Raw genomic sequence first — 15740 nt, forward strand, 5'->3', positions numbered from 1 at the left:
TCACATTAAAAAACAAAACTAAAACTCTTTCTTGGGTACATGTTGACTAATCTCTATCTCTCTTTAAGTCCAATGTATTTGAATGATAGTCTACAATTATTTACACATTCTTCATGCTACTGAGATTTCTCTAGCAATGTATTACTAGCGCAAATATAGTACATGCTTTTTGTTTCTTATATTTAATTCTCTGTCAATTTATATTTTGTTCAATTTCTTCTGAAGAAGTTCTTTTCTTAGCTCCGTGTCTTCTTCTCAGTCTCTGAAGGGCCCTTCTCTTTCTGCCACCCTATCTTATTGATATTCTTCAGGATTCTGTCTTTAATTAGCTTACTCTTTTCACAGTGCTCTTTCTGAGAGATTCATTCCCATAGAATTTAGTACCCGGGGAATGAATCTCCAGGACTCCCAAATACAGAACCTGTAGTTATGACTTCATTCCAGAGTTATGGATCTACATATCCATATATTGACCCCTGAATGACCTATAGATATCTCAAATTTCATGTCCCAAACTGCATTGCTCTCCAGGTCCAAACTTCCCATATAGTGAGATCTGCTAACCAATAAACCAGTTACTTAAGTTGCAAACTCTGGGTCATCTCAGACTTCTTTATCATCAATTCCCACCAAGTGTTTCAGCTTTTACTTTGTGAGTCTCATATTCATTTATTCTTCTCCATAACCAACGCTACCATCTTGGTTTAGGTATGCCTGAATCATCAAATATTGACATTAAATTTTTTTTTTCAGATTGGAAAGTAAAGGATGATTATGTCTTTTGCTTCAAACTTTTCACTGGTCACATCTTAGCTGCATCACAGAATTCAAACTACCATGGTTTTTTGTTACCCACTTTCTTCCCAACCTCCTCTTCCTTCACAATCCCCATCCTGAAAACAAGCCTCACAAGTCACGTTATTTCATGCCATGTCTTTTAACAAGTTGTCCTTTTTGTTTAGGATGCCCTAATTAACTAAAATTTTATTCATTATCTTTAAAAATTAGTTTTAGTATTAATAAAGAAGTAAATAGATTTTTAAAAAACCAAAAGCAGCAGATCTTTGTACCATACCTTCTTATCTTTCCACCTCCCCAGAGGCAGCACCTGTTGACTCTTTTAGGAGTTTCTTCTGGTATTCACCTCCATATTACTTTGCTTACTATGTTGCTTCTTGACTTGTCATATTTAGATGTTTGCCACTGAGTTCTTTCTTTTTCATAATTCCAGTACCATTAACTACAGGCTGATACTCAAGCCTTAAGAACTGCCCCAGCACAGGACTGACTGATTACTGCCAGTTTCCCCAGGTGGTGTACGTGGGCTAGCAAGTGGCCCTAATTTAATGATAATCTTTTGTTTGATTATCAATATTGGCATTATTATAACTGCATAAATATCATCCATTGCTGAAACAAATAATATACTGTGACTATTCTGCTGACATATTTTCATTTTCCACAAGTTAATAATTGATGCTTTAAAAATCATTTATTCCTCATTAAAAATTCATCATAAACCTCAATCTTTCTGTGAAGTCTATGCCACTGGGTTGAGTTGATTCTTCATCTGGTGGTACTTCTGTGTTACCTTTGTTGCTATGCTAATTGCACTATACCTTGATGATTTGTGTGTCTATTTTACCAGAATATAATCTCCTTCAGGTCAGTGATAATATCTTTGAACCTTCAGTGTCTTGCACCAGTGTCAAATACATAGTGCTTAATAAATATCTGTTGAGAGGATAGAACAGAAGTGCCCTTTTTTAGCAGCCTTTACTATTTGGTAGATGGGTTTGAGAGCATTTTTCTGATTTTTTCAACTCTTCTTACAGATCACAAACTCAAATGCCTGTTAGGATTCTGACTGTTAAAATAAGCGAAAGCAGTAAGCCTCACATAGTCTGTAGCACTTAAAGGCATTGCCTATTTCTTAGTCCCAGCCAGTGAGGAGGAAAGCCTTCATTGCCAGACTTCCTGCTATATTGATGGAAGCAGAAAATTTAGGTTTAATATGAACTGCCTTAACTAAATTTTGAAAAATTGTGCAGGTCAAGAAAATGATTCTTCAGGATAGATCCAGTTCATGGCCATCAGTTTATGAACTGAAGAATGTGGGTGGGCAGTGGGAGGGACAGTGCCTTTGTTCCAGGTCCTCTGCTTCCTTTGGGTGCTGGTTTGGCTGAAGATACCTCCTCCCCAGGGGCTTTGCCACCTCCTGACAATGACAATGACCTCCTTTTGTCAAGTGAAGCCAGCTTGTGGAGTGAGGCCCAGCAGAAGGGGCCTGGGCAGGGTTTCTGTGGGATCGGGGTCCCCTCTGTTAGATGGAAGTAGAGAATAAATGATGAACGATAGTGAAAGGAGTGCAACCAGACTACAAATTGTATAAGATGTGCCAATTCATGTACTTTTTCTTATAAAACTTAATTCTGCAAACCCTGAGGAGTTATTGCCATTCCCAGTTTGTAGATTTACCTTTCTTTTGAATTCCGTATTAGAGCAGAGTAACTGTAAAGTTAAGGTGTCCTTATTTTGCCCCATAAAGAAAATCCATGTATGGAATTTTAGAAATGAATTAAATGTGTTTTATTGTTGGCCACTAGAAATTGCTACTGTGTTTTTTGATCTTGAAGTTTTTGTTTGTTTACAGATTGATTGACTTATTCCTTATCCTTTACGTTCTGTATCATTTGCTGTGATGAGTTTCTATGTTTTGAGAAGCCCTAAGTGATTGTTTGCTTCTGTTTGTTCTAAGTGTGAAGGGTGGGACAAATGTTGGGGCAAAAAAAGGTGGAAATAATTGAGAAATTTGGTGGCCAAATTGTGAGAAAAAAAGTGAGTCATTCCTTTTTCTTTTATTGCAACAAACAAAATGTGCTGGTAAAAACTTGGAAAGCACAATTAAGCAAAATTAAGAAAAAAAAAATCCCCTCTTAACCAGGATGAGAAACTCTGTATTTATTTACTAAATAACTATGGATACCAATTATTTTTTTTACACTTTACACACAAAGAAACCTATGCACACAAATCACACTAAATGGTTATCCTATACTCTGCTTTCTTGTTTAGAGATATATTAAAATGTTCTATTGGTGTTCAAACATCATTTTTAATAATTGAAAACTTAAATTGCATGAAGATAAATCAAATGTATTTAATCAATCCTCTAATGTTAGCTATTTAGGTAATTTCTATTTTTTATGACTTATATACTATATAGAAAACTTCTAAAGCTAGTTAAATCTTTTTTATGTATTCTAAATTATTTCCTTGGGGGAAAATTATTAGCAATGTAGCGATTGGATTTAAGGATTTGTACATTTTTTTAGTTTTTTTTTTTTTTTTAAGTTCTGTATAGTGCTACATTTTCCTCCAGATAAGCAGTATGAGTTTATTCATCACCAGTGGATTTGAATTTCCATTTCTCTTTACTTTTTCCAACACCAAGTAGCATATCTTTCTTTTAAAAAGAACATCTTTTCTAATTTGATAAATGGAAAAAAGTCTCTCTTTATAAAGACACTTTTGAATACTCTTGACATTTGAACTTGCTGCCTACTGCTGTTTTCTGCTGTCGGACTATCATTTTGTGTTGTGAAGAATTGATTGACTGATTATTTGCCTTAGTTCTCTGCTTTAGAGCAAGTTGAGGATTAGGCATGTCCTATTTACCTGTGTCCTGGATGCTCATGAATGTTTGTTGAATTGAAATGAATTGGAGAAGATGTGCTGTTAAGAAATTGTTAGCTAAATGTATAATTTTCACTACAACCAGTGAAAGGTTATGTTATATCACTTGAATAATAACAAGTAATTTTTTTGAGTACTAATTATATGCCAGCACAATTTTTAGTGCTTTGCACACTTAACACATTGCTATGGTTTAAATATAAGCTATCTCCCAAAAGCTTATGTGTGAGACAAAACAAAAATGTTCAGAGTGAAATGATTTGAGTAAGAGAGTCTTAATCTAATCAGTGGATTAATTCATTATTTGGACTAACTGGGTGGTAATTGTAGGCTGGTAGGGTGCTGGTTGGAGGAGGCCTTTCCTGGAGGTATTCTTTGGGGTTTATATTTTATCCCTGGTGAGTGGAGCACTCTCTCTCTCTCTCTCTCTCTCCATCCTTTTTGTCATGTCTTGAGGAATTCTTGGCCATGCCCTTCCACCATGATGTTCTGCCTCACCTTAAGCCCAAAGCTTTGGAGTTAGCTAACCATGGACTGAACTTTTGAAGCCATGAGCTAAAAATAAATGTTTCCACCTCTGTGTTGTTCTTGTCAGGTCTTTTGGTCACAGCAGCGAAATAGACATAATTAACATAATGCTGATAAACAGGTCGTTTTAATATATACTTAGTAAAGAAGCAGCATAATGAAGCTCGAACAATTATTAACATGCAACCAGTCTTGTTTCATCTGTCTTTTCCTCATTATTTGTACCCTCATTCCCATGTTGGATTATTTTAAAGCAAATCTCAGACTCCTTCCTAAGATTTAAGAGTTCTGGCTTGAAAATACCATCTTCAGCACTCAGCTGAAAATGGGAGACATGCTGGCCTCTGCTTCCCTGCCTGGCTGGGAGAGAGGTACAAAGCCTCAGGCTTGCTATTTTCATAAGTGGATCATGACTTGGAGATGGTATTTCACATGAAGCAAATTCTCGAGTTCTTATGCTTGCTTTTTGGTTCTTTTTTGTACTTAAAGGCCTAGTAATCCTACACTGTGTGGTGGCTGATGGAAATTCAACCAGAAGTCCTGAAACGAATGGCCCTCTCTGTGGAGACCGTGGGGAAAACTGCGCAGGTAATACTTTACTTTGTATTAAATCTTGAAAAGTTGATCTCCCAGCTTTAATCTTTTGATAATAGAAGTCATAATACTAGATAGTTCTTTAAGCACAAAGTAATATACAAGGAATTGTACTAAGTGGTTTACATGCAGTAAGTCATTTATTCCTTGAAACAGCCCTCTGAGTGAGGTAATATTTTTTATTTTATTTTAGGATAAATCTTAGAAAGGTTAAGCAAATTGCCCAAGGTCACACAACTGGTAAATGGAAAATCTGGGATTTGAACTCAGGTCTTTCTGATTTCCATTACTTCCGTTCTTAACTACTATATTGACCGTATTGACATGTACTGTAACCTGTGATATCTTGCACTGGATTCATGGAAAGATAATGCATTCTGTTCAAATTAAAATTTAAAACTTTTCTATTCTATACTTTTAAAAAGAAAAAACAAGACAAAGGAGATGCTTGAATTAGTGTTCTCAAAATTATCAGTCTACGGCAGTTTTCCCTTATTAAAGGGTCAGATAATGAGTATTTTAGGCTTTGTGGGTCATCAGCCTTTGCTGAAGTACTCAATCTCAGTATTGTACCATGAAAGCAGCCATACATACCATGCAAATAAATAGGCTTGGCTGGGGGACAACAAAACTTTATTTACAGAAATAGACTGTGGGCCAGACTTGCTTCTTGGATCATACTTTGCAAAACCCCCAGTCTAAGGTGCCATTTGTTCTGTTTAGATTGTGTGATCTGGTCTTTTATAAGGGTATTGTCTGATTTTAGAAAAAACAAACAAAAACAAAAGAGTAGGGTGGAGTAGAGAAGAACCTCTGTGTTCCCTGGAAACTTTTCCGGACTGGGAGTATGGTGACTTGGTGTGAGTGCCCCTTTCCTAGCACCCTGGGAACACTGTAGCAGAGCCAGGAACATGCTGAGCAAGTCTTCCTGATGTGAGTCATCAGCTCCAGCCCAGTCTTCCTCTTTCATCCTTCAGAGCAGTGGGTGGGCTGGAGGGTGTGCATAGGCTGTGGCATCCACTGGTGTCTTAGGTCATGCTTGTGTGAGCCTGGCCTTGTCACCCATGTAGAGAGAACAAGGCCAACTTTATATGATTGTGTGTTTTTCTTCAGTCTGACTTCAGATGTCCACAATGAGGACATTTTCACATTTCCCTTGGGAAACTATCCATAATCTGATGATTGACAATGTTCAAAAATTTAATCCTAAATGTGTTTTGTTTTTCTTTTGTCTTGCAGTGCTGGGAATTGAACCCAGGGCCTTATACATGTCAGGCAAGCGCTTACCACTGAGTCTCATTCCCAGTTCCTAAATGTGTTTTCTAGTTTCACTCTTATTGTAGCAAAGACATTCAATGAATTTTAAGATGGACAATACAGAAGATCTCTTGAATTTATTCACTTTTCCTAACTACAACTTCATATCTGTTGAATAGAAATTCTCTCTTTCCTCCCCAAACCTCTGGCAACCACCTTTCCACTCTGCTTCTGTAAATTTTGCTGTTTTAGATACCTCATAAAAGTGGACTCAAACAATATCTGCCCTTATGTGACTGGTTTATTTCACTTAGTAGTGTCATCCAGGTTCAATCACATTTCCATGCATTGTAGGGTTTTCTTTTAAAAGGCTAAATATCATTTCATTGTATTTATATACCCCATTTTCTTTATCTCTTCACCAGTCAATAAACACATGGATTATATCCGGTTTCTGATTCTTGTGAATAGTGCTACAATGAGCATGGAAGTACAAATATCACTTTGAGTTTCTCATTTCAGTTCTTTGGGATTAATATCCAGAAGTGGGATTGTTAGATTATATGATCATTCTAGTTTTAATATTTTTGAGGAGCCTACATATTGTTTTCCATAGCAGCTATGCCATTTTACATTCTGACCAAGAGTTTACAAGGGTTCCAGTTTCTCCACCCATTTATTGACACTTTCTCTCTCTTTGATTGCTGAGGGGGTATGAGGTGATCTTATTATGACTTCAGTTTGCATTTCTCTGACAGTTTATGGTGTTGAACACCTTTTCATATGCATGTTGGTAATTTGTAAGTCTTTGGAAAAAATAAGTATTCAGTTCCTTAACCCATTTTAGAAATCAGATTTTTTTTGTTTTCTTGCTATTGAGTTGTAAGAGTTCCTTACATGATTTGGATATCCATTCTGCATTTTCCTTTGCTATGAATAAATCTTTAAGTTAGTACTGTCCTGCTTGATAATTTTGGCTTTTGTTACCTGTGTTTTGGTATTAAATTCAATAAATGATGACAGTAATTTTACAGTTTCAGATCTTATGTTTAAGTGTTCAATTCGTTCTGAGTTGACTTTTATGTATAGTGTGAGAAAAGGACCCAATTTCACTCTTTTGCATATGAATATCCAGTTTTTAAGTATCATTTATTAGAGAAACAATTCTGTTTTCATTTTGTATTGTTTGCACCTTACTGAAGAATAGTTGACCATATATGCATGGGTTTATTTCTGGGCTATTTTGTTCCATGGTATCTATGTCTATTTTTATGCCAGTACCATACTTTTGTAAGCACTACATCTTTGTAATATATTTTGAAATTGGAAAGTATGATGCTGCCAGTTTTGTTCTTGCTCAGGACACTTTTGGTTATTTGAGGTCCTTGTGATTACTGATAAATTTTATAATTGTGTTTTTGTTTTGGTAAAAAACATCACTGGAATTTTGATAGGTATTGCATTTAATCTTGGTAATATACACATGTTAGCAACATTAAATCCTTCAGTGAATGATTGTGTAATGTCATAGGAAGACATAGAATTTATTTGCATTGTCTTTAATATCCTTCACTGATATTTTATAGTTTTCAGTGTATAAATATTTCACTTCCTTAGCTAAGTTTGTTCCTAAGTACTTTGGTTTTCTTGATACTGTTGTAAATGGGCTTACTGTTTTAATTTTCTTTTTTAATATCTTATGGTTCTTGTATAGAAATGCAACTGGTTTTTTCACATTGGTTTTGTGTCCTATAACTGTGCTGAATTCATAAATTGGTTCTAACAGTTTTTTTGTGGTGGTGTCTTTAGGGTTTGCTACATACAAGATCGTGTCCTCACACAAAGATAATTTTACTTCTTTCTAATTTGAATGCCTTTTATTTATTTATTTTTTTCTTAATTTCTCTGGCTAGGACTTTCAGTACTTTGTTGGATAGAAGGGATCCAGTATACATTCTTACCTCATTTCTGATCTTAGAGGGAGAGTTTTCAGATTTTTAACTACTGTGTATGAAGTTAGTTGTGGGCTTTATTATGTTGAAGTATTTTCTTTCTATTCATCGTTTGTTGAGAGGTTTCTTTTTCATAAATGGGTGTTGAATTTTGTCAAATTATTTTTCTACAGCTATCGAGGTGATCATGTGGATCTATTTTTAATTCCGTTAATGTGGTGTATCACATTAATTGATTTTTCTATGTTGAACAATCCTCACATCTTAGGGATGAATCTGATTTTTCTCATGGTGCATCATCTTTATATTTTGCTGTAGGAATTTATTTTCTAGTATTTTGTTGAGGAGTTTTACAACTATGTTCATTAGGGGCATTAACCTGTAACTTGGTTTTCTTGTAGTGTTTTTGTTTTGGCTTTTATGTCACGCAATGCTACACTTAAAAAATAAACTTGGATGCATTTTCTCTGCTTGAACTTTTGGAAAGAGTTTGAAAGATTTAGTATTAATTATTTCAATGTTTAAATTTACCAGAGAAACCATCTAATTCTGATTTTTTCTTTTTTGGAAGGATTTTTATTAGTGATCCAATCTCCTTATTGGTTACAAGTCTGTTGGCATTTTCTTCTCCATATGATTAAGTTATGGTAGGTTTTATGTTTCTAAGAATTTGTTCATTTCTTCTAGGTCATTCCATTTGTTGGTGTAAAGTTTTTCATAGTCTCACGTGATGTATTTCATTTCTGTACCATCAGCTGTAATATCTTTTTCATTTCTTTTTAAGTTTTTATTTACTTGACTATTCTCCTTTTTCTCACTAAGTTTTGCTAAAGATTTGTCAATTTTATTTGCCTTTTCAAAAAGTCAGCTCAATTCTTTTAATTTTTTTCTTTTGATTTTCTAGTTTTTAATTTATTCTTAATCTAATCTCTACTATTTCCTCCCTTCTACTAACTTCAAGCTTGATTTGTTCTTTTTTTCTAGTTTCTTGACGTGTCAATTTAATGGGTTGAGATCTTACTTCTTTTTTGAATGTAAATGTTTACCATTATAAACTTCCTTATTAGCACTGCTTCTGTACACATCCTTAAATTTTAATATGTTGTGTTTATTTCAAGGTATTTTCTAATTTTCCTCTTAATTTTGTCTTTGCTCTACTACTTTTTCAGGAGTGTATTGTTTGACTTCCACATACTCGTGAATATTCCAGTTTTCCTTCTGTTACTATTGATTTCTAGTTTCATTTCATTGTGATCAGAAAAGATAATTGGTATGATTTTAATCTACTTAAATTTGTTAAAACTTTTTGGTGCCATAACATGTGATTCATCTTGAAAAATATACTTCAGAAAAATGTGTATCTGCTGCTGTTGGGTAAAATGTTCTGTATATATGAGGTAGGTTCTTTTGGTCTATAAGGTTGTTCAAGTCCACCATTACCATTTGGTCTGTCTATCATTGAAAGTGGACCATTGGAGTCTTCTAATATTATAGTATTGCTATCTCCAAGAAAGTTTTCCAGATGACGTTGGACCATCCTAGATCTTTCTTTTCTTACCTGTAATTAATTCCCAGGAAAAACTGTAGAGTATGCTAGGAATCATCATCAGAACACTCACACAACTTCAGGAGTAACTGACCAGAATAGCCGGGTTCTGTTCCTGTCCCTTCTAGATGTCCTACAGTGTTTTAGCATAGTGAGTCTCCTTTACCCATGGTGTAAATCTCAGGGAAAACTCCCTTTCAGGGTTCCTCAACTGCAGTACCACATGGAGCACACACAGATGAGATTCCTTTCTCCCTGTGTAGTTTTCCTCAACTTTGGTGGTCACCACAAATCCTGGTCTTCTATTGCCCCTTGTTGCCTATCTGTGAAAATAAAGTTGTTTTGCTTGCTGTGTGAGTGTTCTGTCTACTGGACTTGTGCAAACAAACTGATAACTAATGCACAGTGAGTATTATCTATTTCTTCTTTCATGTTTGTCAATATTCACTTCATTTAAATGTTCTTATGGTGGGTACATATATGTTTACCATAGTTTTATCATTCTGGTAAAATAAAAACTTTACCTTAGTATAATGTCTATCTTTCTCATTTGCTCTCCTATGGCAGATTTTAAATTAATGCTTATTCTGTCTACTATATGTATAGCCACCTCTGATCTCTTTTGTTTTTCATCTGTGTGGACTCTATCCATCCTTTCAATTTTGGCCTATACGTATTCTTAAATCTAAAGTGATTCACTTACAGACCATGCAAGACATATGGTTGAATCTTTTTTTTTTCTGTTTTTTTTTTTTTTTTTTAATTCATTCAGCCATTCTGTATCTTAGGATTGGGAAGTTTAACTTATTTACATTTAAAATAATTACTGATAGAGAAGGAATTACTATTTCTATTTTGTTAATTATTTTCTATCTTGTAGTCCTTTTCTTCTCCTGCTGTTTTTGTTTATTTTCTGTTGTTTTAATTGATATGCTTTGATTATTTTCTCTTTTTCTTTTACATGTCTTCTAAAGATATTTTAGTTGTGGTCACCTTGGGTTTTCATAAAATATAAATAGAGTAGGCTACATAACGTTGGTAATAGCTTGACTTCAATCACATAAAAATATTATCCTTTTACTTCTCCTCATTCTACACCTTGTGAGTAATACCACGATTGATATCTCTTTAGTATTGCAGACATTAATATATTTTTATTTATAACCATTTTTATACTCCTGTCTTTTAATTTTAAAATTTAAAGTGATATATCTCACTAAGTAATAGACTGTTCTGTGTCTACATATTTTACATTTACCAATAAGTTTTATACTTTCTTATTTAGCATCCTTTGACGTCCACTTAACATTGCTTGTAAGGTAGGTTTGGTGGTGATGAAATCTCTGACTTCATCTGGGAAAGTCTGTATATTTTCTTAATTTTTGAAGGTCAGTTTCGCTGGGCATAGTATTCTTGGTCGGCAGATTATATTTCTTTCAGTGCTTTGACTATGTCATCTCACTCCTTTATGACCTGTAAGATTTATTCTAAGAAATCCACTTATAGTTCAGTGGAGATTCCTTTCTATATGAAATGTCTTGCTTCCTATTATTTTCTCTTCGTCTTAGATTTTCAATAATTTGATTATGTGTTCTGGTGTGGATTTCTTCGGGTTCATCTTATTTGGGATTCACTAGGCCTCCTGTGTATGGATATTCATTTATTTCCTTAGATTTAGAAAATTTTGTTCATTATTTATATGAATAAGCTTTCTGCCCTTTCTCTGTTTTGTTTCCTTCATACTTACATAAACTATATATTGGGCTTTTTGATGGTAATCCTTTGTTTAGATATGAGGTAACCACCAAAAGCTCATGTATGAGACAATGCAAGAAAGTTTAGAGGTGAAATGATTGGATTATGAGAACCTTAACCTAATAAGTGTACTAATCCCCTGATGGGTATTAACTGGCTGGTAACTGAAGGCAGGTAGGGTGTGGCTGGGGGAGGTGGGGCATTGGAAGTGTGCCTTTGGGATATACATTTTGTCTCCAGAGAGTGGAGCTCTCTTTGTTTCCTGGTTCCATGTCCTGTGTTTCTTTCCTCCGCTCCACTCTTCTACCCTGACATTCTGTCTTACCTAGAGCCCAGAGCAATGGATCTAGCTGTCTATGGACTGAGACCTCTGAAACTGAGAGTGCCAAATAAACTTTTCCTACTCTAAAAAGGTTCTTCTCAGGTCTTTTGGTCAAAGCAGCAAACAAGTTGACTAAATCATCCTTCAACCTTCTTTTTCATTCTTTTTTTATTTTTGCTCTTTTTAAAGTATACAATTTCCAATTGATTTCTTTAAGTTCACTGATACTTATTTTTTTGCTTGACATCGTCTGCTTTTGAATCTCTAGTGAATTTTCAGTTCAATTATTATTCAGCCACAACATTAATGTTTGGTATTTTTAGGCATTTCTATCTCTTTGTTGAAATTTTTACTTTGTTCATTCATTGTTCTCTTCTCTTTGTTCAGAATCCTTATGATCATTTATTTTGAATTCTCTGTCAAGTATATTTCTTCATATCATTAGGAGTGGTTTATTTTGACCCTTTCTTTGTGATAATTTTTATTCTTCCTTCAGTTTTCTTGACTCTCTTTGCTGGTATTTGAATATTAAAGAAAATTCCTACTTCTCTCAGTTTTCACAGGCTGGCTTATATGAGACAAGATCCTCATCAATCAATCCAGTTAGATATTGTCAGGATATTTCAAATTTCCATGCTAGTCAATCCAACTCCTTTGTTCTTAATGACCCTTGGACTCAAGAGTATGCCAAGTGTCATCAGTGCTCTGAGACAAATTAGACCAAAGTCAGTCTCTTGACAGCTTTGAGAGGAATAGGATCTTTACACACTCTTCCTGACTTTTTCTCTCCACAGGGAGAATCTGAGAAAGGGTCTTTTTGCCCTTTCACTCTCTGCTACTTGTGCATGGTTGTGGCTAGTTCAAACCATTGTCTCTGTTCTTACTGGTTCCCAGGCAGCTAGAGTTTGTCGGTGCTCCAACAGAGGCAAGACAGAAAGAAATCATTTGGCAGCCCCCAGTTAAGAAAGGACAAGTTACACATTGGATGTGAAGTTCAACTCTTTTACTCCCTGGGGAGAAGGTGGGAGCTAGTATTGTCCTTTGCTCACTCTGTGCTGAGCCAGAGAATCCCTGGCGTAAACTACTGTCTCTGATATCACAGGTCCCATGTTGGGGAGTGTATGCTCCAACACACAAGACAGAAACCAGTCTTCTGAGAAGCCCCTGTGAGTGTTGTGGTATTGGATATGCAATTTGAATCTTTCTCTATCAAGGCAGAAGCTAGGATGTGGAATTGGGGGGTGGTGGTCAAAGTCTGATCACGTGGTACTGTACTGTGGGTAGAGACTGAGGTTAGAGGCTGTGTTGACTTTCCCTGCTGGCTTCCACGTGGGTGTTTCTGCACTCATCCAGAGTACAGGGGCTTTTCAATGAAATTCTGCATTTCTCACAAAGGGAATTTGTCTGATGTTGTTGATGACTCAGTGCAGGGGAGGAGAGTGGAAGGCTTTTTATTCTGCTGTCTGGTTGATGTTACTCCTTGTTTTTTAATTTTTGATGTATTACAAATAGATGCTGTTTTCATATTTTTCTCCAGTAACCTTTAACAAAAGAGGGGCTAAGGAAAGCCCCAAACAACATAATCCTTAATCTTTCACAGTCATTTTGTTATTTCAGCATCTTTCTACTTCCATCACCAGTCTTTCTTTCTTTAAAGACTGTACCATGGATGCAGCTCTTCCCTCTGTCACCTTCCACGGTAATCAGGAACACAAGGCCTCATCCACAGGTGTGTTCTCTATTGTATAAAAGCCAATTTCTCAGAGGGTAGAAACTATAGAATATGGTCTATATGTTTAATTTTTAAAATTCAAACACGCATTTTTGCATTACTTGTATACTATTTAAGATTTTTACATTCCTCTTCCCTTCTACTGAGAAAGATCAGTAAGGAAGTAAAGTTATGTTAGTTCCCCTCATAAAATCCATACCTTTCTCTGGATTTTGCTCCAGGAATTTCCCTTGGTCACAGTTTCTCAGATGTGATCTGCAAAAAATGCCCAATACATTTTTTTAGGGTCATGTCCTGCTTTCTTCCTGAAGCTTCTGTGAAGAACCAAATTGATGAATCCCTGATTCTTTTCTCCACCATCATTTTTTGTTTCTATCCATTTCAGTCCTATTTAAGAGTTCAGGCTGGCATTTCTAAATCTTCTGTTGCCCAAGTAACAGTATGAGCACAATTAGATCTGTAGCTTGGTGGAGGACTAGAGTTTGTTCACCCCAATTTGATGTCAGAAAGATAATTTTGGACTTTTCTGTATAGGATATTGTTTTCTTGAAATATAATAATATATTTTACTATTTGAGAAATATTTCCAGGAGATGGAAAGAAAAAGGACTCCAACATGACTATATTTTGGACAGTGTTGATGAATCAAATGAGAAACTAAAAATACAGACCAAAAATAGCTAACATTCTTTAGTTTATTCTTCTCTTCATAATAGCCCATTTTTAATGTACTCAGAAAACAGCAAAGAGCAAACAGCAAAATCCTCCCAAATGATGATTCCAAACATGAAGGAAATCATTGGGTTTGATTCTGAAAATGCTTATCAGAAAATGGGCTTCCAAATTTTTGTGTCATCAGAAGTGACATTATTTTATATTATCATTGTCCTTTCATATTACCAGGCACATTCGCAGCATTGCCTTGAAATACCACCTAAAAGCAATACATGGACTATGGTGGACATATTTGAGTGATCTTTCAAGGTTGAGGCTGGATGGGCCTGCTCTTAAGTTTTAATTAACTGCTTTAAATAAACTCTCTTCCTTTTCTTTTCCTTCCCCTCCCTCTCTCCCTCTTTCCTTTGGTCTTTGCTTCCTTCCTTATCTTATTTTCTTCCTTTTCTGCTGTGTTTATTATATTACATTTACATGTATCTAGGGTCCACACATCACACCAACAACACTCACGGAAAACGCTAGCACCATCATCTGTCGAACTTCTGCTCATTGCCAAGTACCTTCTACTGTTTTACATATATGAATTCACTTAATCTTATGGGATGTCTTTGTTACCCACTTTTTTAGATGAAAAAAAAATTGAGACACAGAGAGGCTAAGTAATTTGTTTAAGGTCACACAATAAACATGACTTGGGAGAGAGCATCTCCTGAAGTGCTTAGAATCATGGGGGATTATAAAAATGTGAAATGTGAGGGAATTACTTTAAAAGGAAAGTTGCCTGGAAGTAAAGTCTAAATGGATAACAGGTTCTTGAAAGGAGAATTAATATGGAACAGGAGCAGATCTTTTCTAACAATTGGCTATGTGACCTTTAGCAAGTTGCTTTAGCTTTCAAAGACAAGTTTGGAACCTGTAAAATAAAGAAGTGAATTGGATGATCTTTGGGAATCCTTTCTGTGTCCAAATGATTCTATGATTTAATTTTCAATATCTAAGTATTCTATTTTTAATTTTTCATTTTGTAACCTGAGTAAGGCTGTATTCATTCTGCTAATACACGTGATCACCCGCATCTAAGCAGCAGGTACTCTTCTAGGTGCCTAGGATGACTAGTGAAAACATGGTCGAAGATAAGGTCAGAAAGGCAGTGGACAGATGGACAGTGGGGAGGTCATACAAGGCCTTGCCAGGGACTCTGAGGACCTCAGTTTTTAATCCAAATCAATTTAACAGCATCACTGTGGTTTCTTGTACAGTCTAGGCAGTGAAGAGGGCTTCAGCAGAAGCAGGGAGATGAGCTAGGTTTTGCCATGGAGACTCCTTACAGCCCAGAAATGGCTTAGATCAGGGTTGAAGAGATGGTGAGGGTAATTCTGCATGTATTTTCAACACAGTCGATCAGTTCTGCTGATGAGTTGGATGTAGTGTGAAAGATAAAGTTAAGATACTGTCAAAATACTTTGTCTAAATAACAGAAATAATGGTTATTATTTACTGAGTTAAGGAAAGGCCATTTTTAAGGGAAAAATCAAGGATTGTATTTTGGAAGGCTTAAGTTGAAATGCGAGTTGGAATCTAGCTGGAGATGTTAGTTATATTGTTGGCATTGAGGGAAGATACTTGAGATGGAAACTACATTTGGGAATTGTTGTCCTAAAGATGTGTTTACAGAAAGGA

The 15740-nt window shown here is 35.4% G+C and overlaps 1 protein-coding gene across 1 annotated transcript in view; it reads left to right on the top strand.

Moving 5' to 3' along the window:
* Btc (betacellulin) overlaps positions 1–15740 on the top strand; it is a 49534-nt gene that overhangs the window by 19676 nt on the left and 14118 nt on the right. The window contains exon 2 of the mRNA XM_047566729.1: positions 4714–4812. Within this exon, the coding sequence (XP_047422685.1) occupies positions 4714–4812 (99 nt within the window). The remainder of the gene's footprint in view (positions 1–4713; positions 4813–15740) is intronic.

This window comes from Sciurus carolinensis, chromosome 10 (genome assembly GCF_902686445.1).
Source record: "Sciurus carolinensis chromosome 10, mSciCar1.2, whole genome shotgun sequence".
NCBI classification, from domain to species: domain Eukaryota; kingdom Metazoa; phylum Chordata; class Mammalia; order Rodentia; family Sciuridae; genus Sciurus; species Sciurus carolinensis.